At 42.6% G+C, this 25,974-nt stretch overlaps 1 protein-coding gene across 1 annotated transcript in view; it reads right to left on the bottom strand.

Moving 5' to 3' along the window:
- The window catches only part of FMNL2 (formin like 2), a 1,741,163-nt gene that overhangs the window by 62,072 nt on the left and 1,653,117 nt on the right, over nucleotides 1-25,974 (bottom strand). Inside the window, exon 22 of the mRNA XM_044074902.1 lies at nucleotides 9,750-9,913. Coding sequence (XP_043930837.1) covers nucleotides 9,750-9,913 — 164 coding nt within the window. The remainder of the gene's footprint in view (nucleotides 1-9,749; nucleotides 9,914-25,974) is intronic.

The following is a 25,974-nucleotide window of genomic DNA, read 5'->3' as shown; positions in this document are numbered from 1 at the left end:
ACAGAGATATGCAAGTATTCATATTATGTCAATAAATGTAAAAAAGCACACCAAGGCACCAAAACATCACCAGTAAAAAGTCCAAGGTACCCAAAGAAGGAAATCCAGCCACAAAATGAAAAAAAAAAACAGCTTTATTACAATGAACCAAACCACATTAACGTTTCTTAGCAAACTCCACAAATACGTTTTTGTTTAAAATACTTCATCAGATGCAGACTTCAACTGCCTTTGGAGACCTTACATTGATGCCAGAAAGTATTTTAAATGAAAATGTATTTGTGGAGTTTGGTAGGAAACGTTAATGTGGTTTGGTTCATTGGAATAAAGTTGTTTTTATTTGTTTTGTGGCTGGATTTCCCTTCTTTGGGTGCCTTGGATTTTTTATTCATATTATGTCCCCAGAGAATATAAAAGCCACTGGAAGCAGAAGAGGCAGAAGGGACTGGAAGGTGAGCACCTTGATTTTTTTTTTACCAAAAGAAAATGGTTCAACTTTGATTGACAGCAGTGAACTGCAGGGTCTGTTTTTAGAAAGGAACCCTTGCCCTTCTGAGAGAAACCCCCTCTCTATAGCTGCCATAACTAGCATGTCTTTTAAAATTAATTTTGTCAGAGTAATTTGGTCTTGAGGGGATAGAAGGCATTCTCATGGTGGGAAGAATGTCTCTAAACTCTTTTTTGTATCCTGGACTTGAGAGTTCCCTCATCCTGCAGTCTACATTCAGCCTTAAAATCCTGCATCCAAAATGCTGGGGTGAGGGTAGTGTGGAAATGGAAGGTAACCTGTTGAAAGAGCACAGATCTGTTGCCCCTGTCCCTGTCTGACAGCTTACCTCAGCATCTGCTGCCTTTCTTTGTTTAAATAATTTTGTTTATAACTGCTTCCAGTAGAATGGTCACTGTTAGGCAGAACAATTCCTATTGTATTTGGGTGTTGGAGAATGAAACGCTTGTTTTGCTGTCTGTTTTCTATTTTACCTCCATTTTTTAACACATCTTGCAATGAAGGTTACAAAAGTAAAGCTCTCTCCAGAGGGATACATGTTGCAGCTGCCTTCTGATGTCCTCAGTTAAAGGTCATGCATGTTGTATGATGTGACGACTGAGTGTTAGGTAGGCACCCTAGTGCAGGTGCTAGTCATATTCAAGCCATATTTAATTTTATTACTGGCTCTAAGGACTGCCTGTAAAAGTTTAGAAAGCTTGTGTTTAATAACTGCATCAGTGACTACTTCCTCACTCACAGCTGTCACTTGCATAATATCTCTTTGACATGTGCATTTAGTGGCTAGCAGCAACTTTGTTACCACAGATCCACCTTACTAGTGTATGCAAACTTTAACCCTGCCTCTAACTCCAGCCATGACCCTTACCATAGAAAAACCCATTCCGTTATACTATTACACAAGACACACTACATACATCATTTTACACACACACACACACACACACACACACACACACACACACACACACACACACACACACACACACACACACACACACACACACACACACACACACAGTCTGATTCCCCTTACCTGTAATGAGCAACCTTGCTGTCACTAACCTTACCCACACACACAGGCCATCTAACTACATTTGGCAACTCTAGCACTTGATAAAAAGCTTGTTCAACAGCAATTTCTCAAGAACAAAACATACTTGATGAAGTAAATGTTCGACCATATGCCGGTAACCCATATACATATGTACACATACAAATCCACACACACAGATATGAATGTGTGTGTGTGTGTGTGTGTGTGTGTGTGTGTGTGTGTGTGTGTGTGTGTGTGCATGTACATACACAAATGCATACATATATAAATGTGAGCATGTGTGTGTGTGTGTACAAACACAAATGCATACATATATAAATATGTGTGTGTGTGTGTATGTGCATGCGTGGGCGTGTGTGTTCCGTGAGCATAGGCAAGCATGCGTGTATGCATTTTTGGGGTGGAGGAAGAGATGTGTGCTAAATAAAAAATCCATACCAAGATAATCAAGCAGTTGTGATCCTTGTATTTGGCTTGTTTTATAGTGCTTGTTTATGTAGGTTGCATTGCAGCTGATTGATCAAAGATGGTGTGCTGTTCTGAAGCTGCTTGTGGTAATACCCTCATTGAAACAGTGGAGACTGTTGCCCTTCTCTTCCAAACTGCTAAGTACAACATGAAGGTTCTAGACAGACACATACATGATCTGAATTATAATCATCAAAAAAAACAATTAAGATAGAGTCAGACAAATCTTTAGAGGCAGATACTAGTTCCAGCAGTATGGCGACTAATACATATAAGCCAGCACCCTAAACCGTAGTGCGAATCTGTTCTACTGATGCCTTGGTTCAGTGCCTGGGGATAATCTTTACTTTGTCTGTATCAAAGAATTCCATAAAGACCCGGCAGAAGTTCCATTTAGTGAAGTGTATTAAGGCATTGCTTACTTATTAAGTTTTTTTTTTTATGATTAACATCTACCTCACATCTACACTATAGGCTCTTTCCTTTCATCCATCAACATATTCTGAAATCTCACTGCCACACATTAGATTCCAGCTTTTTACTTTCAAGAAATACTTATTTATTAGTTTAAACAGCATATCAACAAATTACCCCTGTATTTGACAGGCTTTACCTTGACCAAGTGTAAACAACTTTGCTCTTTCTCCAGATAGGTCAGCAATCTGTCACTTACAAGGAGACATTTGTGATAATTACTTAAGAACTGCACCAAGACCAATAACAAACTTTAGACCTAAAATCCTGGAATCCCCTATCTCTTCCCAACTGCAGATACATCTCAGTAATTATAGCCTCCTAGGCGATGAAAAACAGAGGGCCAGAGAAAGGCACTGCTGCAACACTGCCCTGCTTTTTGTCGCTAACCATATTTATCACGGAAATGAGACAGGTGTGCCTACTGGTGGATCATTTGCTGACATAACTTGAGCCATTGATTCTGTCTCCCATTCCCTCCACATACCATCACTTTCTAAATATGGCTTCTAACAGAGCACCGTAACATGCTTTCCAGCTAACTCAGACTGTGCTGGGAGGGACGAAACATGAATGAGTGGTCCATATTTCAGTGAAATATGACTTAGCCAATTTGCTGATCACTGATAAACCCTCTATAGAAATATGCCATGAAATACACCACACCATGTCCAGAGTGTATTTTGTTGAGAGGTGCTGGAAGGTCTCCTTGCTACAATGGAGGATGCTGGCTTTTCTTTTCCTGAGAATTTTTTCAGCAATACACAGTTTAGTGAATTGTGATTTGTTAAACTATGATTTGTTCATTTATAAGGTGCCATCTGCATTTCACTCCTTTTTAACATCGCCGCTTCACTCTGGAACTGCTCAAATTTCAATTCTTGCCCCCCCCCCAATTCTCATTCTTCAAAACCTCTCTTGTAACTGACCATTCTAATATCAGCATCTTACTTTATGCTAATGATCTGGTACCAGAAAGGCTCATCCAGACTCTGCTACACTTTGCTGTGAAGGAAAGGTTAGTTTGCTTTTATTTTTTTGTATTTTGTATTAATTTATTGCCTTTCTATATTTTGAATACTGTGGTTAGTTTTCTTTACCTTGTGTTTTACTTGATTTTTCTGCTTTAACAGCATATTAAAACTTCAAAAGAGACCACAGCTCTCTCTCTTATGAGTCAGGCAGAAATTCGAACTGATCAATTAAGGACTCATTCATAAGATAGGAGAGGTCACTTAAGATTAATCATTTGTTAACTGAGGGGGTGGAGCTAGGAACTAAACCTTCTATTTAAGGGGTAAAATAAAACATTTCAGAGCTTTATCAGAAAGGCTCATCCAGACTCTGCTACACTTTGCTGTGAAGGAAAGGTTAGTTTGCTTTTATTTTTTTTCTATTTTGTATTAATTTATTGCCTTTCTATATTTTAAATACTGTGGTTTGTTTTCTTTACCTTGTGTTTTACTTGCATTCTGCTTTAACAGCATATTACAACTTCAAAAGAGACCACAGCTCACTCTCTTCTGAGTCAGGCAGAAATTAGAACTGATCAATTAAGGACTCATTCATAAGACAGAAGAGGTCACTTAAGATTAATCATTTGTTAACTGAGGGGGTGGAGCTAGGAACTAAACCTTCTATTTAAGGGGTAAAATAAAACATTTCAGAGCTTTACCAGAAAGGCTCATCCAGACTCTGCTACACTTTGCTGTGAAGGAAAGGTTAGTTTGCTTTTATTTTTTGTATTTTGTATTAATTTATTGCCTTTCTATATTTTGAATACTATGGTTTGTTTTCTTTACCTTGTGTTTTACTTGCATTCTGCTTTAACAGCATATTAAAACTTCAAAAGAGACCACATCTCTCTCTTCTGAGTCAGGCAGAAATTAGAACTGATCAATTAAGGACTCATTCATAAGATAGAAGAGGTCACTTAAGGTTAATCATTTGTTAACTGAGGGGGTGGAGCTAGGAACTAAACCTTCTATTTAAGGGGTAAAATAAAACATTTCAGAGCTTTACCAGAAAGGCTCATCCAGACTCTGCTACACTTTGCTGTGAAGGAAAGGTTAGTTTGCTTTTATTTTTTGTATTTTGTATTAATTTATTGCCTTTCTATATTTTGAATAATGTGGTTTGTTTTCTTTACCTTGTGTTTTACATGCATTCTGCTTTAACAGCATATTAAAACTTCAAAAGAGACCACAGCTCTCTCTCTTCTGAGTCAGGCAGAAATTAGAACTGATCAATTAAGGACTCATTCATAAGATAGAAGAGGTCACTTAAGGACAATCATTTGTTAACTGAGGGGGTGAAGCTAGGAACTAAACCTTCTATTTAAGGGGTAAAATAAAACATTTCAGAACTTTACCAGAAAGGCTCATCCAGACTCTGCTACACTTTGCTGTGAAGGAAAGGTTAGTTTGCTTTTATTTTTTTATATTTTGTATTAATTTATTGACTTTCTATATTTTGAATACTGTGGTTTGTTTTCTTTACCTTGTATTTTACTTGCATTCTGCTTTAACAGCATATTAAAACTTCAAAAGAGACCACATCTCTCTCTCTTCTGAGTCAGGCAGAATTTTTTTCCCACCCTCCCACACAGTCACAGTTGTCTTGTTAAATACCACTGTCTTTCTAGTTGCCTGCCTCTTATGTTAATCTGACCATATATCCCATTTCCTCTCTACTTTCACTGGCTTGTGTGAGTAATCACAAAATCATCATTTTTGAAATCCCTCCCCTTCAACAATTTAAATTTATTGGCCATCCTACTGTATTCCATAGTACCAGAATACAAAAGTGACCATCCCTTTCAATCCATCTTGCTGTTTTAAAAATAGTAACTCTCCACTAAACCTTAACTTTTTAAACAGGTAAAACTTAAGTTACCTACTTCACATCTAACTTCTCTAGTGCACACTGCAGTGTGCATTTTTTTTCATCTTACCTTTAAGCATCCCTGTGACTAGCACTTTCTCTAATACCTGCTGGAAAGCACTAGGAAGCCTTAAACTGATACAAGCGCTCCTTGTTAATAAGGAGAAATTAATAGTAAGCACTAAACAGCCTATAATTGCAAAGTACCTTGCTAAGGTAAGGAAAAACAGCTCCTGTACTTTACAAAAAAAAAAAAGCACCAAACCAGGCATGTCCAAGGGTCAGCTTCCGGTGATTTCTCCTGTCCACCTGGTGAATCTGGGCATACTGGGGCAATGCAGCAGTTGCCTCATGTACACAGACAACCCTCTCCTCCTACCACCAAACACTACAACCTGTGAGAGATGCACTTACATAGCCAAAATGGAAGCAAAGCTCTCTCCACCCAAGATTGTGCTAGACAGTCAAGAGGAGAAGGTTAACACCCACCTCAAGCAACACATAGCCCTTCTAAACCCACACTACCAACACCCACACATAGCAACACTAAATCCACATATGCTGAGGCCCTTAACTGTAACCTGCCCAAGCAACAAGGACCTCTGAAGCTGAAACGCAAACAAACAACAATCACAACCAAAGTATCACATAGTTCAGAACACCATTTTGCCACCCAGCAACAGCCTCTAAGGCAAGACAATGTACCTAACACTTTAGTCGTAGGTGACTCTATAGTCCGGCACACTGATGTCCCTCTCACCAGGTTGAACAAGGAGAAAATTACAGTCAGTTGCCTGTCGGGTGCCAGGATCCGCCACATAACGCATGCACTCAAGTCACTCCACAACAAGTACAAATATAACTCTGTCATTGTCCATGCTGGAGTGAATGACTTGAGATGTACCTCCCTGGACTACATGAAAAGAGACATGGAAGAGCTCTTGGATCATGTGGCCCAGGCAGGTATGACCCTAGCCCTGAGTAGCATCCTGCCTTTGCCCAGAATGATACCACAATATAAGGACAAAATGACTGACTTCAACAATTGGCTAAGCTTCTGGTGTCATTCAAAGGGGATCCAGTATCTGTCTGCCTGGGACGACATGATTGACAGACCATGATGCTTTGCCAGAGATGGTCTGCACTTGTCGCCCCTGGGATTCAGGTTACTGGCTAAGGCTCTTGCAACCCCTATAGTGCCTTTTTTAGCAAAGTTCAAAGGACAAAACCACCACCGTAACAGGTAAAAACATGCAAAATCTGAAGGTAATGCTACTCAATGCTAGAAGTCTAAACCTCAAAATGCACTCTCTTGAGGCACTCCTAAAAATGGAGAACATCAATATCTGTGCAGTAACTGAGACCTGGTTCAAGGCTCCAGAGAGCACCCCTGCAATACCAGGCTACAACTCTTACCACACTTTTGGGCCACCAAACCAGGACTGAAACACTAAAGGTGGAGGAGTGTCAATATTCACCAAGGATATTCATACCACCAGGCTAGTTGCCCAACACAATGCATCTGAAATTCTCCAGGTGCAACTAACACTAGGTAAGACTGCAATCCAAACTGTAGCTTGCTACAGATCCCCCACCATACCCCAAGATTCTCACTACACCTTTCTAAACATACTGGAAAATATTACGATAGAATCAAACACCCTAATACTGGGTGCTTTTAACTACTCTGCCATTAACTGGGAAAGCTACTCCTGTACCAACACCTTTGCCCAACGGTTCTTGGAATTCATAAATTCCAACGCCCTGGATCAACTAATCCATAGTCCCACCAGGGGGTCCAATATCCTAGACCTGGTCATTGCCAACATGGGAAATCGATGCTCCACACCTATGGTCACCCCCTCATTAGTCAGGTCTGACCATAAGCTAATCACCCTTAACATCCACATCCCACCCCCACTCCCCAGTAAGGAAACCTCCATAAAAAACTTCTCCAAAGCTAACTTCATACTACTCAAGTCAGAAGTGACAAACTTCATGACACCCATGCAGACGGGAACTGAAAGTTCAACTGCTGAATCCTACACTAAGGCACTGTACAGGCACATCCACTCATGCATGAATCGTGCCATCCCAAATAGAACCCAGGTGCTCTCATCCAAAAAAAGGAAGCCAATCTGGTGGTCCCCTGCCATAAACAAACTTTACAACAAAAGGAAAAAACTGTTGCAGAAAAGAGGAAAATCCCAGGATGCAAAAAACTCCCTTACAAGCCTCAGTAAGAAACTGAGATCCCTCATAAAATCCTCCAAAGCTAGTTACGAAAATAAAATTGCCAAAGATTCCAAAGACAACCACAAGGCATTCTATAACTATATCAAGAATCTAAATGGCAATGCTCAGATCTGTTCTGAGCTAAAACAGAATGGCATTAAATATACCGATTCCAAGGATATTGCCAATATCCTGGCAGATCGATTCAGTGCCAACTTCACCCCCCTCTCACCCCCTAAATGGCCATCTCAATACCGGAAGATTGCCAAATTCCGGTAATAATGGCCACACAGGTAAAAAACGCACTCTCCAAAGCTAAGAATACAGCATCCATGGGACCAGATGACATCCCGGGCTGTGTACTACATGAACTACAATATGAACTGGCACCTCACCTAAGTGTCATGTTTAATCATAGCCTCACCTCAGGTTTCATGCCCACTGAGTGGCGCACAGCTACAGTTATCCCACTCCACAAGGGGGGATCCATCTTGGATCCCGGAAACTACCGTCCCATCAGTCTGACAAGCCTTATCTGCAAGGCCATGGAGCGTATTATCATGGAACTTATAAACAAAGACATTGGCAACCTTCAAACACTGGACCCCATCCAGTTTGGGTTCGTGAAGGGCCGATCTTGTCTCCTGAACCTGATTGACTTCTTCAAATCAGTCTCCAGAGCCATGGACAAGGATAAGGTGGTCCACACAGCCTATCTAGACCTTGCCAAGGCCTTTGACACCATCCCCCACTCTGGAATCATAGATAAACTTACTAAACTGGGCATTAATCCCTACGTCACCAAATGGGCTGCTAACTGACTTACTGATAGAACCCACACTGTAAAAGTAGCCGACTCCAAATCCAGCTCCAGACAAGTGACAAGTGGAGTACCTCAGGGTTCAGTCCTGGGACCACTCTTGTTTGGCATCTACTTCTCTGAAGTACAGGCCAACACTAAGGGACTCTGGCTAACAAAGTTCGCAGATGACTGCAAACTGGGAGCCATTATTGAATCCCCAAATGATGTGGATATTCTACAAAAAGGCCTTACAGAAACAGATGCTTGGTGCCAGAGCCATGGGTTCAAGCTCAATGCCAAGAAATGTATAGTTATCCCCTTTGGGAAAAAACATGTATCCGTGAATTACCATATAGGTGGCAGTACACTAAACACCGAAAGTGTGATAAGAGACTTAGGGACACAGGTGGACAGTGGTCTCACCTTCGATAACCACATTGCCACAACAGTCAGGCGATCCTATGTGGCACACCTCATCACTAAGGGCTTTTCATCCAGAAAAAAGGAGGTCATTGTCCCACTATACTCATCCCTCATTAGACCCATTATAGAATACAACGCCCCGTTTGGTATGTACCTCTCAAGACATCTGCAGCAACTGGAAAGGCTGCAGAAATACCTCACTAAAAGAATCACAGGCCTAAAGCAGATGCCCTATGCTGACCGCCTTAAAAAACTCCAGCTATACTCTGTCGCATATCATCTACTCAGAGGCGATCTCTGCTTAACATACAAGGCCATGTCAAACCCAGAGCTGTTGGACATGCTACACTTAAAGAAATCCCAATCCCTCAGAGCCACACGCTCCAGGGATCTAAACCTTGTCATCACAATAAACAAAACATGCTGGAGGGATAGGTTCTTGACCCAGAGACTCCCCAGACTCTGGAATAGATTGCCCATACATGTCAAGCAGAGTGCCTCTCTGGCCCTCTTCAAAAGGAACCTTGACGATTGGATGGGAGAAAGGAAATTCACCCCAGGGATCATGTCAGTTGCCCTGCTAGACAGGGGTCCAGGGAAGTAAATAGTGTGGGAAGAAATAGCCAGGGAATTGTTATGGCTAGGCTTGTATAGGCCCTAGGGCTGATAGCCTAGTAGCAACCTATGAACCTATGGTACTGTTCAGATCAGACACCTTAACTGCCCCTACCAAACAGCTCAGTCACCTTAACTGCCCCTATCCAAACAGCTCAGCTCGCATCTTTCTACTACATCTATGTGTGTAAGACATGCTTCTTCAAATAAACAGCAGTAAAACTGACCATGATTTCTGGAATTTACTTCAACACAACAATGCTAATGGAATATGTAGGATTTACCTGAGAAATCTTAGCATCATCCTGTAGCTTTTTTAATTTTCCTTCATTGTTATTGATAAACTCTTTCAATATGACATTGTGCTCATGCATGGTGTACTCCCGCTTTGTCAGGTCCATCCCCCTTTGCAGCTCCTTCACGTCTAGTAACACATTTTCTAGGGAAACTGCAAGAGAGATTTGAATAGTTACTCAGTGTAAACGTAGCATAGCTTCACATTACATTTTAAATTATTAGTACAGCCTGCATAAGGGATGTTTCCAGTTTTAACTCTGGCAATTTCATAAGACATGGATTTTAATTACTATTAATATTGTAGACTGACATGCATGCATGTTAGTGAAAATCTTTGATCCATTAAGTCTGTTCAAAACTGCAGCTCTTTTTAACAGTGGGAGGACATATGCATGGCTCCCATTTATGTAACAAAATCTAGAAGATTTAAGATTTTTGCCTGGAAGTATTTGCATAGATACTTTTATAGTCTAAGCAGAATTTTTACTCAGGTATATGGCAAATGTTGGAGATGTGATGGGGAAAAAGCAGTAACTGGGAACATATGTTTTGGGAGTGTAATGAATTGTTAGACTTTAAAAATTCTCTACAGAGTACTCTGTCAGGCATATTGGAAAAGCAAATGAGTGTAAGAAAGGAAATGATTTTTATTTTTGAGCTGGGATACAGGATATGAATTGCCTAGACATAGTAAGGCCTTGTTAAATTTAATCCTGGTGACTGTCAAAAAGCAATTACTAGAAAATGGAAATCAAAGCTAAACCAACCGCGTTTGAAATAGTGACTATTGTAATGGAGATAAAGGAACGAGAAATGGGATCTTTAGAAAAGGGTAGGAGAAAATTACATAGAAAAAATGGAAATTGTGGAAACAATACATGCAGAATAATGTTTTAGAGGAGGAGTGAGGTTTAAGTGAAGGGAGGAATTGAGCAATTTATGTAAGGCTGGAGTGATGATTGTAATAAAAGAATGTATGTGATGTATAATGTTTGTAAATAGGAACATGTTAACATGATTTGCTTTCTTTTACATAAATATAGTTTTGCCTATGTCTTAAATGATAATTCATTTAAGTATCAGATCATTTCTGCTCGTACAATGCTTAGCATATTTATTGCAGCGAAAAAGGAAATAAACAGTTCTACACTGCACAAGCTCTTAAAGACAGCTGTGTAAGAATATGTTGCTTTCTGATAAGTGGTCGTTGTTGTACAAATAACAAGATGATCCAAGCGTGTGTTACTACTCACTGAAGGACGTCTATCCTAGCACTCTATAGCTCGTGGACTGTCCATGCAGACAGCAAAGTAAACAAATGGGGTACTGTTCATGCCCCCTCCAAGTCATTTCTCAAATTCATGTTGTAAACACTGAAAGGAACATTTTTAATAAAGGTGTTTAAACAAGAAAAATACAGTCAACCAAGGAAATGGAATGAAAACATCACAATGTGATAATATTGGTTAGCACTTTCAGATAAACACCTCATTATTACTTCAAACTCACATTTCCTCTCGTGTCTTCAAGCATTGTTTGAGATGTAGTAGTTTGTACAAGTATGGACTAAACTTTGAGTAGCTGTCCTGCAAACGCTCACTGTGTACATGCTACACTAAAGGGTTACATGCACCACCATACTTTCTGAGAACAGGACATAGTGGTCCCTAGGAAATGGCTACTAGCCACTGATAAAGGAGTTCCTTCAAGACCTGGTTACCTGTTAAGTATAGATTTACCAAAACATGGATTTGCTCAGATTTCCTAATTATCCTTTTTGTACAGTGCAATTAGTGCCTGTAATGAGAAGTACATAACCACTGGAATAGGGCTTCCTTACAGCCAATCTATCTTAAAATGAATACCTAGAGATGCATTAATTTATTCAGATGATTCCTAGAGTCTGTTTAAAAAGTCTGGAATCCATCCATCCACAACCTCTTTTTCCCATTTTTTGCACATGGGGTCAGGGAGTCACTTCAACAGTGACAATCATCTAGAACCAAGGTTTATACTGCCAGGGGGGGGGGGGGGGGGGGGTAGTTCATCCACACCACACACTCACACCTATGGACAATTTGGAGTGTCCAATCCACCTACTGCATGTCTTTGGAATGTGGAAGGAAACCGGAACACCTGGAGCAAACCTACATGAACACAGGGAGGACATGCAGACTCCACACAGAAGGCAACTCAGCTAAGAATTGAACTGGGGAACTTCTTGCTGTGAGGTGGCAATGCTATCTGCTGTGTCACTGTGCCACCCCAAACTGAAAGGACAGCAGGTTCCACTGAAATGTGAACTCAGATCATTGAATTCAGAGTCTAGACTGCTAACCATTACATCATGGAACTACATGTGTTTAGAAAGTCTGGAATGACAGACAAAATCCTGGTCTTTTACTAGAAAATGCTGTCCTATTAAAATCTACACCTGTGAAATTAAAGTGGTACCACCCATCATATTAAACATTACCCAAGTTATCTGGAAACTGCACAGTTCCCAAGATGGTAACAGATGCCAATAACTTAAAAGGGTTTTGAAGGGAAATGCAGATATAAGGTATTCTACTTCTGTGTGGAAACTGAAAACAAATCATATTGTGCCAAAACATTATACCTGTTCAGTGGCATGGTACAAAATCCTCTTGGGGTTCTATGCTTTTGTTGAGGAATACCAAACATCTGAGGCACAAAAGGTGAAAATGATAAGCCATGAAAACCGTTGATAAGCACTTGGATCAGCTTCTGAAAACGGAGTGAAAAAGTACAGTTTTGTACCTACCATAAATGTAGATGTTCAAGTGCTAATACAGCTGCAGTCATAACAGATGGGGTTCTCCTGCCGTCAGGCGGGTCCTCGGTCGGCCGAATTCCAAAGTCTAGGTCCGGCGTCGGTTGTCGTCGCTTCTTCCTTGACGTCAGTGCGACAGGGGTATAAAGGAACCAGCCGACGCCATTTTCTTCAGTTTTTCTTGCCCCAGATGTCAGGTGCCCCCAGAAGGAAGGCAATACATAAATTTGTGTGATAATGCAGTGCAATATGATAAAAATACAGTAGTTAAAAGCAAATACATCATAAATGAAAACCCCAATCAGGTTGTATGAGGATGTGTTAGCCTATAGGCCTGTCCCAAGAGGGGAAGGAGGGAGGGAAACCTGGACTGCAGCTGTATTAGCACTCGAACATCTACATTTATGGTAGGTACAAAACTGTACTATGTTCATCGTGCATACAGCTGCAGTCATAACAGATGGGTAGAATCCCAAAGCTAAGAAAGGGGTGGTAGGCACTAGGTGGAACTAGGAGGAGCCAAAATGCCCTGCAAGACTGCAGTGGCAAAGCCTGCTCTAGATTTGGAGTATAATGGTAGGTTGTAGTGCTTGGAGAAGGTATGCAACTCCAAGTGGCTGCTTCCAAAATATCCTTGGTAGGAACTCCTCTGAGGAAGGCTGCAGAGGTGGCTGTGGCCCTGGTGGAATGAGTTCTAATGCCTGTAGGAACAGTTTTGCCATGAAAGGAATAGCAAAAGCATATGCAGTGGGCTATCCATTTTGAGATTGTCTGTTTGGAAATTGGCTTCCCTTGAGCTCCTACCGGATAGGCCACAAAGAGCTGTTCTGATTTTCTGAAAGGCTTTGTTCTGTCCAAATAATAACGCAGTTGTCTGTGGATGTCCAAGGAATGTAATAATCTCTCCCCTTTGTTTTGAGGTTTAGGATAAAAAGTAGGTAAATGTATGGCCTGATTTAAAGCTACCCTGGATACCACTTTAGGCATAAAGGACGGGTTGCTTTCGTAAGGAAACTCTGTCCTGATGGAAGATGATAAAAGGCTGGACAGCCATGAGAGCCTGTAGTTCTGAAACTCTACGAGCTGAGGTGATAGCCAGAAGGAAGTCTGTTTTCCAGGACAAATATTGCAAATCTGATGAGGCAGCTGGCTCAAAGGGAGGCAAGGTCAGTTTTTCCAGAACGAAATTAAGATCCCAAGCAGGTATTGGTTGTTTCCTTGGAGGCCTTAAATTCTTAGCCCCTCTGAGGAACTATCTTAAGAGAGGGTGAGAGAATAAAGGTGGATCAGTGTTGTATTCTGCAGAAATGGCTGAGGCATGGATTTTGATGGAGGAGAAAGAAAGTCCACTGCTTAGCAGTTCAGCCAAATATTGTAGTATTTGAGGTAAATTCAGTTTTCCAGGATCCTGGCCCTTCTTCTCAGTCCAGACAAAAAAAGTTTCCATTTTGCGGAGTAAGCTTTTCTAGTTGATGGCCTTCTGGCCTCCAAAATGACATCCTGCACCTCCTTGGAAAGTAGGGCCTGTTGTGATGCTAAGGAATCTTCCATGCGGCTAGATTGAGTGTTTTTAGCTGGCTGTGAAGAGTTTTGAAACTGTGCTGAGTCAGAAGAAGAGGCATTAGAGGCAGGGTCCATGGTGGGGAATGCGTCAGGCTCCTCAGGAGTGGGTACCAGTGTTGCCTTGGCCAGTCCGGAGCAATGAGAATCATCTTTGGTCTGTCTGCTTTGGTCTTTAATAGAACTTTGGGCAGCAGAGGAAGAGGAGGGAAGGCATAAACTGTCATTGATGTCCAACTGAAAGAAAGAGCGTCCACTCTCCAGGCCTTTGGATGGAAGATCCTTGAGCAGAATTTTGTCAATTGATGATTCTTGTGGGAGGCAAAGAGATCTATGTCTGGCCTTCCCCATTCTTGGATTATTTCTGTAAAAACTTTTGGATGCAATTTCCATTCGTGTGGATCTGTCATATTCCTGCTTAGGTTGTCTGCCAGTGTGTTTTCCTTGCCTGGCAAGTACTGTGCTTGTAGTTCCATTTGTAAGTCCATGACCATGTTCCAAAGTGACATGGCCAGTCTGCATAGGGGGTAAGAATGTGTTCCTCCCTGTTTGTTTATGTACCACATAACTGGGGTGTTGTCCGTTCTTATCAATAGTTGACCTGGTTGTAGAAGGTCCTTGAAAGCTATAATAACATTTATTACTGCTAGCATTTCTTTTTGATTGATGTGAAGGTGCTTTTCTTTTTGGGACCATTTGCCCTGAATGCACCGATCTGTCATGTGCGCCCCCCAGGCGTAGTCCGAGGCGTCTGTTGTGATGACTTGATTTGCTTGAGGCTTGCTGAATGGAAGACCTGTGTTTGTTTGACATGCTTGAGCCCACCACAGAAATTCCTTTTGCAGACATGGAATTAGTGGTATTATTGTTTCCAAACTGTGGCTGTGTTGAGACCATATGTTTTTCAGGTACCATTGTAGTTTCCTCATATGCAGCTTTGCACATGGGATTAGTAAGATGCAAGATGCCATGAATCCCAGAGCCTGCAGGATTTTCCTTGCAGTCAGCCTGGTGCAATTTGCTAGTGTTCTGAAGTATTGAATTAGTTGCCCCTGCTTCTCTGGCGTGAGGTAGGCCATCTGGGTGTTTGTGTCCAAATTGGCACCCAGGAAAATTATCTTCGAGAGGGTATTAGCCTTGATTTCTTTTTGTTGACTGTGTATCCCAGAGAGTTCAATAACATTATTACATAAGCCAGATGTTTCAGAAGAATGTGCTTGCTGTCCGCTTGGATCAGGCAGTCGTCCAAATAGGGGTATATTTGTATCCCTTGAAGTCTGCAGTAGGCAATTACTGATGCCAGGCATTTTGTGAATACTCCGGGCAGTAGATAAGCCAAAGGGCAATGCAGAGAATTGATAATGGGTTGAACCTGCAAGAAATCTGAGGTACCTTCTGCAATTTTGTCTGATTGGGACATGCAGGTATGCCTCCTTGAGGTCCAATGTTACCAGCCAAGACTCCTTGCCCAGCATGGGAAGAAGTTGCTGTAGAGTGAGCATCTTGAATTTTGGTGCAGTAGAAATGTGTTTAGGATGGATAGATCCAAAATAGGTCTCCAATCTTTTCCCTTCCTTGGTACCAGAAATAGCCTGGAATAAAAATCTTGACCTTGTTAGATGCGTAGGTACCTCTTGAATAGCTTTCATGTTTATGAGATCTGTAATTTGCCTTTGTGCCTCTGCCCTTTGATTGTGTGGCAGGTTTGGCATGCCTCTCATTTTTGGAAGGGTGTGAAAATGGAATTTGTAGCCTCTGTTTATAATGTCCAGGATCCATTTGTCCTTTGTGACAACATGCCAATTTTTTGAAAATAATGCCAGCTTTCCTCCTAAGGAGGCTGCCATTTGAGACCTGGTTGGCATGCAAAGGGGAAAGTCATTGGGTTTGCTTTCTGAAAGATTGCGAGTTGTCCTCACCACCTCTTTGAGCAGGAGCTTGCCATTGTCTGCCTCTATACGATCCTTGGGATTGTCCTCTGCCCCTCGGGTGCCTGTATCTGTCTCTTTGGGGTCTGTCTGTGGCAGGAAAGGACCAATTTTTGGAAGGCCAATTTCTACTAAAACGTGGGGGTTGAACCTGTAGAAATTCTTTCACAGTTTGCATTGATTTAGCCTTTGCCTCCATTTTCCTTAATACCTCCTCAGCATTAGCACCAAATAGTACATCCTTTTGAAGAGGGGCGTCTAGTAATTTAGCTTTGACATGATCAGGCAAGGCTTGTTCCTTGAGCCAGGCATGCCTACGTATGACTGATCCTGTAACAGCAGCTCTACATGAGGCCTCTAGAGCATCAAAACCACATTGTAAGGTATGCTTACCCACTTGTTCTGCACTATGCATCAAATCCTGCAACTCCTTCAAGTCTGGTTGTTCAGGTTGTGACATTTTACTTTTCAATTGTGATAACAAAAACTGTTGATATTTTAGCATATGAAACTGACAGTTTAAGGCCCTCATGGATAAGGTAGCCGAGGTATATACCTTTTTTCCCCCGCCTTTCTAAGGATCTGGAATCTCTCTCGGAAGGCAATGGATTTTTGGCGATGGAGGCCTTAACTCCCTTGGGGCCCTGTGAGATGGTTTCTGGGTCAGCAGCATGGCTTTTGTATAGAAATTGGTGTGAGTCAGGAACCCTGTAGTACCTGTCAGGCTTAACTGGAGCTGGAGGTAGAGAGTCCGGGTTAAGGCAGGCCTCCGAGTAAACATCATCTAGGATGTCCAAGACAGGAGGTATAGCCAGAGGCCTGTGTTGAGGTAACAGAAGAAATTCCCTGAGCCTTTTCTTGGAATCTGAATAATCCTGGCCTTCCCAGTGGAAGTGTTCCCTTAAGGTATGCAAAGTTTCCCCAAATGAGTAATCCTCAGGGGGTGATACAGAAGGGATGGACTCCTCCGCATCAGAGTCTTCAAAAGGGGAGTAAGAATGTTCCTGATCATCAGAGTGCTCTGAAATAATGGAGCCCTGATCAGAGGAGGGGGAATCTTCCTCCACTCTGGGCCTTTTGTCCGGTGGGGGCTGAGAACCTCTGATTAGAGTAATTAAATCCTCAGCCATTTTAAGCATCTGTTTCTTAGGCATGGGCCCTGGAGATGGGCCCTGTGTAGCTGGTCTCTTAGAGTGCATGGTTGCTTTAGATTTTGTGAAGGCCTTGATGGAGAAAGAAGAGGAAGGTCTAAAGACACCTTGAGTGGAGGTGGACCTGTCCACATTCTGAGTTTCAACGTCGAGAGTGGCTTCAGTATCTGTAGTCGGGGTGTGGGCCGAGGAGCCTGCGGCCTCGGGCACAGGAGACACCGTCGAAGAAGTGTCATCGGTAATCAGGGGCTGCGTAGGCACCTCGCTGAGAACCAGACCACGTGTAGTCAGCTTTGGCGTGGTGTCGGTAGAGGCCGCGGACCTCGTGTGTCGGTCCTTGTCTTTGTGTTTTTTAGACAAAACAGGAGTCGGAGTATCCGACGACATAGTATAGTTAAATGCTTTTCCAAAATAATGCTGGGCGAACTCCGCCCGACGCTTAATAGTGCGTTTGTTGAATGTAGCACAAAAGCGACAGACCGAGACGTCGTGGTCTGGGCCTAAACAAGGTATACAGAGGGAATGGAAATCCTTATGCGGTATTTGCTTCCCACAAGAAATACAATTATTAACTTTGTCTGGCATCGGTCTGAGGCAAGAAAAGTTTCAACGGGTACTTAGCTTTTAAGAAGACTTCGGTTTCCAAATTTTCGTAATCTCAGGAGCTGGCCGACCGGCACTTGCGAACTGCTTCTGCTTCGGGCACCGCACGGCAAGAAAGACTGGAGAAAATGGCGTCAGCTGGTTCCTTTATACCCCTGTCACACTGACGTCAGGAAAGAAGCGACGACAACCGACGCCGGACCTAGACTTTGGAATTCGGCCGACCGAGGACTCGCCTGACAGCAGGAGAACCCCATCTGTTATGACTGCAGCTGTATGCACGATGAACATGACAACTGTTTCTGTATCATGGCCTTAATCACTTAAGTTGATGATTCATGTGTTGCCATCATCACATCTGTTACACTGGGGTAGACTCAAACATAGTTACAGATATATCTGTAGAAGCTACATATAACTGATTCAAAGTAAGCAGGCTGGGACAATAAAGGAATCTTTGGTGATATTACAGTGCTATACAGTTAATTCCTTGAGCTGAGAACACCATTACTGACTGATCAGACTAACCCAAGACAGTGACACTTAAGTCACCACAGTTCTTTATATATTCTGGCAACCCAGGCTGTTAGAAGCCACGGAAAGCCTCTAAAATTATCCACTTCTTTGAAAGAAACATATAGCTTTTCGAAAAAAGCACACCACATCTGGGTACATGTAACCTAAAGAGTAGGAGTTTCACAAGATTTACTCTGAGTTCTAAAGTAAATGAGCTGGTCCTCCATGACCCTCATCTTTAACTGACATGATCTGCAATGGATTGCTAAAGTTGTTCGTCCAAAAATGCAGTAGCCCAATCTTGTTTTGGACTCCTGGAATTTCTAGTGTAGTGAGTAGGATACTGGAAGTTGGTCTTTTACAGATATAAACTGCATATTTGCACAAAAGTTAGCACTGCAGTTCTTCCTTTGTTTGTTCATGCCCCAAATTGCCCATCTGTCATCTGTATGGATCAATAACTGACCAGATATAAAGAAGTACCGACATGCTGGTAATACTGAGTGAACTGCTATCGTTAGTAAACCACTGAAGAAGAGAAGCAAAGTAAGCAGATACCATGGTTCTGAAGACAGCCCTCATTTCTTATTAGCCATTCTTTGCCAGGCTCTAACAGTGAGCTGGATACAGCCCAGAGTTGTGGGATGGGGGATGGGGGAAGGGGCACAAGTTGAATCAAAAATCAATACCAAGACAGGCGAGCAGCTTGGGTTTGCAGCACTGCCTGCTGTACTGGCCTGGGACCCAGAGATGAATATTACTTGGGGTATTTGTTGCCAGTTTGCTTCATATTACCTGTTTAATTTCCCTTAGAAGTGACTGGCAAGAGATGGGCTACTAAATGTTTTGAAGCTTACTGTGGTGAAACATTCAATAAAATAGTGGAAACTTGTGTCTTTTTATATTATTTCTTTAATGTTACTTCTGCAAAGAGGAGGTTCCTTAAGGGCACATCTATGAACTGATGCCTTCACACAGAGGCAGTTGTTAGTTTCAGCAGTACAGTTAAGATCACTACGATCACCACTGAGACAGCCTCCGAGACTGTAACGAGAATGGACCACATAGATATGTCAAGCTCAATCCCTGTGGATAACATTTGTTTTATTTAGACACCGGCACAGCAGAGAAACCTGTTACAAGTTCACCTGGTTGAAGCAGTTTAACACACTGGTACTAGTTAGCTGATTTAACACAGTCTATGTCAGCTCCTACCATACTTAAATTCTTAACTCACTTGCCAGCATCTTCTCTGCTGCAACTGCCACAATTAAAGGTCTGCTTTTCTATTTTCAGGAACTACTTACTGACTAATTTACACCTTTTCAAAAAATTACCTTGTTAAGGCAGGTCTGTAGATGATGGGATTTACCCTAGCCTACCAGTAAATATTTAGCTCTTTTTCTACACAAGAATATCATCAGTTTATGTATATGATTAGGCATTGTCATAGCTATCTGGAAAAGGTTGGTAGCCATTTTTTCTACCAAAGAGTGGCATTAAGTCTGACAGCACTACCTTTACACTTATGAGCTGGTGGAAAGCTGATAGATTTGCTGTGAGCAGAGTTGGAATCTATTCCAAACTGATAAGTACACTTTTTGCAACTTAATTTGTACTGTGCTGCATTTATACATTTTCTTATTATTTATAGTGGTGCTGTATTGTTTCTGTCCCTTGTTGTCTCCACTGTGTTTTTTTCTCAGGGTAGCTCAGAAGCTAGTATCAAGTAGGGGGTTGTTGAGCCAGTCCACATCCTAGCTGTTAGTCATTGCCTGAGGTGTATTTTCATTGCTGTAATTCAAATACAGACTGCATTTCTGTGAACTGTTGGAAAGGTGATAGATTTGCTTTGAGCAGAGTCGTAATGTATCCCAAACTGATAAGTACACTTTTTGCAACTTAATTTGCACTGTGCTGTATTCATAGGTTCATAGGTAGGTACGAGGCTATCGGCCCAAGGGCCTACGTAAGCCTAGCCAACAAGGTTCCCTGGCTTACACCACCCAATAAAGTTATTTTCCTGTGCCACTGTTGAGCAGAGACACAGAAGTGATCCCTGGGGTGTATTTCCTATTTCCCATCCACTCATCAAGATTTTTCTTGAAGAGTCTTAATGAAGAACTTTGCTTGACATAGATGGGTAGCCTGTTCCAGAGTATGGGAAGTCTCTGGGACAGGAATCTATCCCTCCAGCATGTCCTGTTTATTGTGGTGACAAGGTTTAGGTTCCTAGCTTGTGTAGCTCAGAGTGATTGGGATTTCTTTAGGTGTAGCATGTCCAACAGCTCTGGGTTTGACATAGCTTTATATGTTAGGCAGAGATCACCTCGAAGTAGGAGATATGCTACGGAGTAAAGCTGGAATTCTTTGAGGCGGTCAGTGTAGGGCATTTGTTTGAGGCCAGTAATCCTCTTTGTGAGGTACTTCTGTGGCCTTTTCAGTTGCTGCACATGTCTTGTAAGGTACATTCCAAAAGGGGCATTGTACTCTATAATGGGTCTAATGAGTGTCGAGTAGAGGGGAACAATGACCTCTTTTTTCCTGGATGAGAACCCTTTTATGATGAGATGTGCCATGTAGAAGGACTTCCTGACTACTGTGGCTATGTGACTATCAAAGGAGAGACTACTGTCCACCTGGGTCCCAAGGTCTCTAATCACACATTTGGTGTTGAGTAGATTGCTGCCTATGTGGTAGTTCATGGGTACAGAGTTTTTACCAAAGGGGATGACACTACACTTTTTGGCATTAAGCTTGAGGCCATGGCTCTGACACCAGGCATCTGGCTCAGTGAGGCCCTTCTGTAGGATGTCCACATCATTTATACATTTGCTTATTATTTATAGTGGTGCTGTATTGTTTCTGTCCCTTGTTGTCTCCACTGTGTTTCCCACCCACCGTCCCTGTTCTTGTTATGGTGGCAATCCTGGTGGCTTTGAAGCTGCCCGCCCCTCTTGTAAATTTGTATTTGGATACTCCTTCTGGGCCCATCTAATTTGCTCACTCAACTGAGTGCAGTAAAATCATGTTCTGATTTCAGGCACCCCTACCATGTACAAAGAGAGCATTTGGGAAGGACAACCCCTGTAGCCTCTTAATCCTGCTCTGTTCCCTCAAAAAGAAAAAAAAAACAACTTGTAGTAATTTAAAGCTGTTTTAAGTGTACTTTTTATTGTTTTTGCCTTATCTTTTCAAAAAAACAAAACAAACAAAAAAAAATCATTCCTTGTTTCCCACCCTTCTAAGTTAGTATAGTCCAGTTTTCAGGCTAGTGCTGAATTCAGGGCTGTGTTACAAGTTTCTGAGCTGCCCATACCTTACTTGGATAGAGGGAAGTTTCTCTATTCACCTGTGAGAGAGGGGAACTTTGAGCAGCCATCTGTCTCAGGAGGAGTGGTTCCAGCCCAGAAGTTAGTAGTTTAAAAACCACATTTGCACGTTTATGCGTGCCAGGCAGCACCAGTTAGCTATGGTTAAATTATTCCCGGCTCCACTAAGACTCCTCTTCAGTTTTTCCCTTGAAACTAGTCTCTCAACCTAAGCACTCAAAAAGCATCCTACAGTCCAGCACTTGCTCAAACCTAATAGCAAGCACTAATATACCCTGACACTTGATTGACCAGCAGGGCAAGGCTCTTTATCCACCCCTTACCAACCAAGTGACTAAGCAGCTCACCCTACTATTCAGGCATGACCAAAGGGCAAATTCAGGTGTACTCTCCAGTCCAGCTGGTGAACCAATGTTACAACTGCCTCATGTACACAGACAACCCTCTCCTCCTACCACAAAACACTAACATATGCAAGAGATGCAATTATACAGCCAAACTGGAGGCTAAAGTCTCTCCACCCAAGACTGGAACAGACAGTTATGAGGAGAAGGTTAACACTTGCACCACACCTCCAGCCCCACATAGACCTACTAAACTAGCACTAGCAAAAAATACACAAATACACTAAATCATACTCGGAAGCTCTAAATAAAATCCTGCAAAAGCATCTGAGAGCTCCAAAGCAGATACCCAAAAAAACCTCCACCTCCCGTCACAAACCAGACAACACATAAAACAAAAAATCAATGTGTCGCACAATCACAGCCCTTAAGGCAAAATAACATACCTAACACACTAGTAATATGTGACTCTATAGTCAGGCACACTGACGTCCTATTCACTAGGCTAGACAAGGAGAAGGTTACTGTTAGCTGCCTGTCGGGAGCCAGTATCCGCCACATAACACAAGCACTCAGGTCACTCCAGAACAAGTACAAATATGACTCTGTCGTTGTTCATGTTGGTGTGAATGACCTGAGACTTACCTTACTGGACTACATGAAAAGAGACATGGAAGAGCTCTACTGGACTACATGAAAAGAGACATGGAAAAGCTCTCTGATTATGTAGCCCAGGCGGGTATGACCCTGACCCTGAGTAGCATCATGCCCTCACCAAGAATGATACCTCAGTATAAAGAAAAAAATTATCAATTTCAACAATTGGCTAAGCTTCTGGTGTCATTCAAAGGGGATCCAGTGTCTGTCAGCCTGGGATGACATGCTCTACAAGCCACATTGCTTTGCAAGGGACGGCTTGCACCTGTCACCCCTAGGCTTTCGAATACTGGCCAAGGCTTTTGCTGCCCCCATAGTGACTTTTTTAGGCAAGGCTCAAAAGTCAAACCCACCTCCATAAAGAGCATAAATAAAAAAATGAGGGTTATGCTACTCAACGCCAGGAGTTTAAATCTCAAAATGCATGCGCTGGAAGCAGTCCTCAGTATGGAGAACGTCGACATCTGTGCAGAAACTGAAACCTTGTTCAAGGCTCCAGAGAGCACTCCAGCACTACCAGGCTACAACTCATACAACACATTTCAGCCACAGAACACGGACCGAAACACAAAAGGAGGGGGTGTAGCCATATTCATCAAGGATACCTACACCTCCAGGTTAGTGGCACATCATGATACCTCTGAGATCATCCATGTGCAACTAACATCGGGCAAATCTGCAATGCAAATTGTGGCCTGCTACAGATCACCCTCCATGACCCAGAACCACCAGTCTGCCTTTCTGGAGACACTGGAAAACATGAAGGTCCTACCGAACACCCTGATACTGGGTAATTTCAATTACCCTACCATTAACTGGGAAAACTACTTGAGTACAAACTCCCAGGCTCAGCGCTTCCTGGAATTTATCAACTCAAATGCCCTGGATCAGCTGGTAAACTCCTCTGCCAGAGGTGAAAACATATTGGACCTGGTCATCACCAACATGAGCTACAGGTGTTCTGCACCGGAGGTCAACCTGTCACAGGTTAGATCAGACCATAAACTAATCACTCTGGATGTCCGCACTCCACCACCACCACCCCAACCAAGGAAACCACAGTGAAAAACTTTTCTAAAGCAAATCACCTTACTTAAGACAGAGGTGGTAAGATTCACAGCCCCCACTCTAAAGGATAACACCGCCCAAGATGCAGAATCCTTTACAAATGCACTCTATGAGCACCTACAAGGATGCATGGATTGTGCCATCTCTAGCAAAACCAAGACTCACTCCCCTAAGAGAAGGAAACCAATCTGGTTGACCCCTGCCATAAACAGGTTATACAATAAAAGGAGGAAACTAGTTCAGAAAAAAAAGCAAATCCCAAGAAGGAAAGACATCCCTGGTCAGTATCAGTAAGAAACTAAGGTCCCTCATAAAATCATCCAAGGCTAACTTCGAAAGAAAAATAGCCAAGGATTTGAAAGATAACCACAAAGCCTTCTTTAGCTTTGTCAAGAATCTAAGTGGCAGCTCACAGATATGCTCTAAGCTAGTGCAAAATAGCACAAAATATACTGAACCTACTGATATTGCCAACATCCTGGCGGACAGATTCAGTGCAAACTTCACCCCCCCCACAACAATACCAGAAAAGTGTAGTGTCCCGGAAATTACAGACGCACAGGTGAAAACAGCCCTTTCAAAAGCCAAAAACACAGCATCAATGGGGCCAGATGGTGTCCCAGGCTGCATCTTGCTCGAACTACAGAACAAACTAACCCCCACCCCAAACATGCTGTTCGACCTCAACCTCTCCACAGGATACATGCCCATAGAATGGCGTACAGCAATGGTTATTCCGCTCCACAAAGGAGGGGCCACAACTGACCCTGGTAACTATCACCCCATAAGCCTGACTAGCCTGGTCTGCAAGGCTATGGAGCGCATCATCATGGAACTCATTAACAAAGACATTGGGAACCTCCAAACACTTGACCTAACCCAGTTAGGCTTTGATAAGGGCAGATCATGCCTATTAAAACTGGTTGACTTCTTTGAGACAGTCACCAAGGCCATAGACGAGGGAAAGGTGGTTCACACAGCCTACATTGACCTCGCCAAGGCGTTCAACACCATTCCTCACTCAGGTATTATAGAAAAACTCACCAGCTTGAACATAAACCCCTACGTCACAAGATGGATTGCCAACTGGCTTACAGACAGAACTCATGCGGTAAGAATAGCAGGCTCCAGGTCCAACTCTAAACCAGTCACAAGTGGTGTCCCACAAGGCTTGGTCCTGGGACCCCTACTGTTCGGCATATACTTCTCAGAAGTACAGGCAAACACAGGAGGACTATGGTTAACCAAGTTTGCTGATGACTGCAAACTGGGAGCCATAACTGACTCTCCGGCTGACACAGACATCCTCCAAAAAGGCCTTGCTGAGATGGACACCTTGTGTCAAAGCCATGGCCTCAAGCTAAATGCCAAAAAAATGCATAGTCATCCCATTTGGGAAAAACAAAACACCCACGAATTACCAACAAGGTGGCAGCCCCCTTAATACAGAACAGGTAATAAGAGATCTGGGGACCCAGGTAGATAGTAATCTCTCCTTTGACAAGCATATTGCCAAAGCAGTTAGGAAATCCTTCTATGTGACCCATTTAATTACTAAAGGGTTTGCAACTAGAAATAAAGAGGTTATAGTGCCCCTCTACTCGTCACTCATCAGACCCATCATAGAGTACAATGCCCCATTTGGGATGTACCTCACAGGACACTTCCAACAGCTGGAAAGACCACAAAAGTACCTCACCAAGAGGATTACTGGCCTCAAACATATGCCCTATGCAGGCCAACTGAAAACTCCGGCTGTACTCAGTGGCATATCGCTTACTCAGAGGTGATCTCTGTCTGACTTACAAAGCCATGTCCAAGTAAGAATTGATGGACATGCTCCACCTAAAGAAATCCAAGTCACTGCGAGCCACTCACTCTAGTGAGCTAAACCTTGCCACAACAATAAATAGAACATGCTGGAGGGATAGATTCCTGTCACAGAGACTCCCCATGCTTTGGAACAAAATTCCTATCTACAATAGGCAGAGCCCCTCACTAACACTCTTCAAGAGAAACCTTGATGAGTGGATGGGTAACAGAAAATACACCCCTGGATTCACTTCATTGGCTCTGCTTGACAGAGGCTCAGTTAATTAATCAATGGGGCGGCGAAAGCCAACACACTCTGGCTTGGCTTATAAATGCCCTCGGGCAGATAGCCTAGTACCTACCTATGAACTTATGTTTTCCCAGACAAGAAATGCTGGAGTCCTCCATCTTCTCCATCTTTGTAACTGTAGCTTCTTGTTTAATGAT

Source organism: Protopterus annectens, chromosome 6.part0 (genome assembly GCF_019279795.1).
Source record: "Protopterus annectens isolate FY-2018-M chromosome 6.part0, PAN1.0, whole genome shotgun sequence".
Classification (NCBI taxonomy): Eukaryota; Metazoa; Chordata; order Ceratodontiformes; family Protopteridae; genus Protopterus; species Protopterus annectens.
This window is presented reverse-complemented; position numbering and strand designations above follow the sequence as displayed.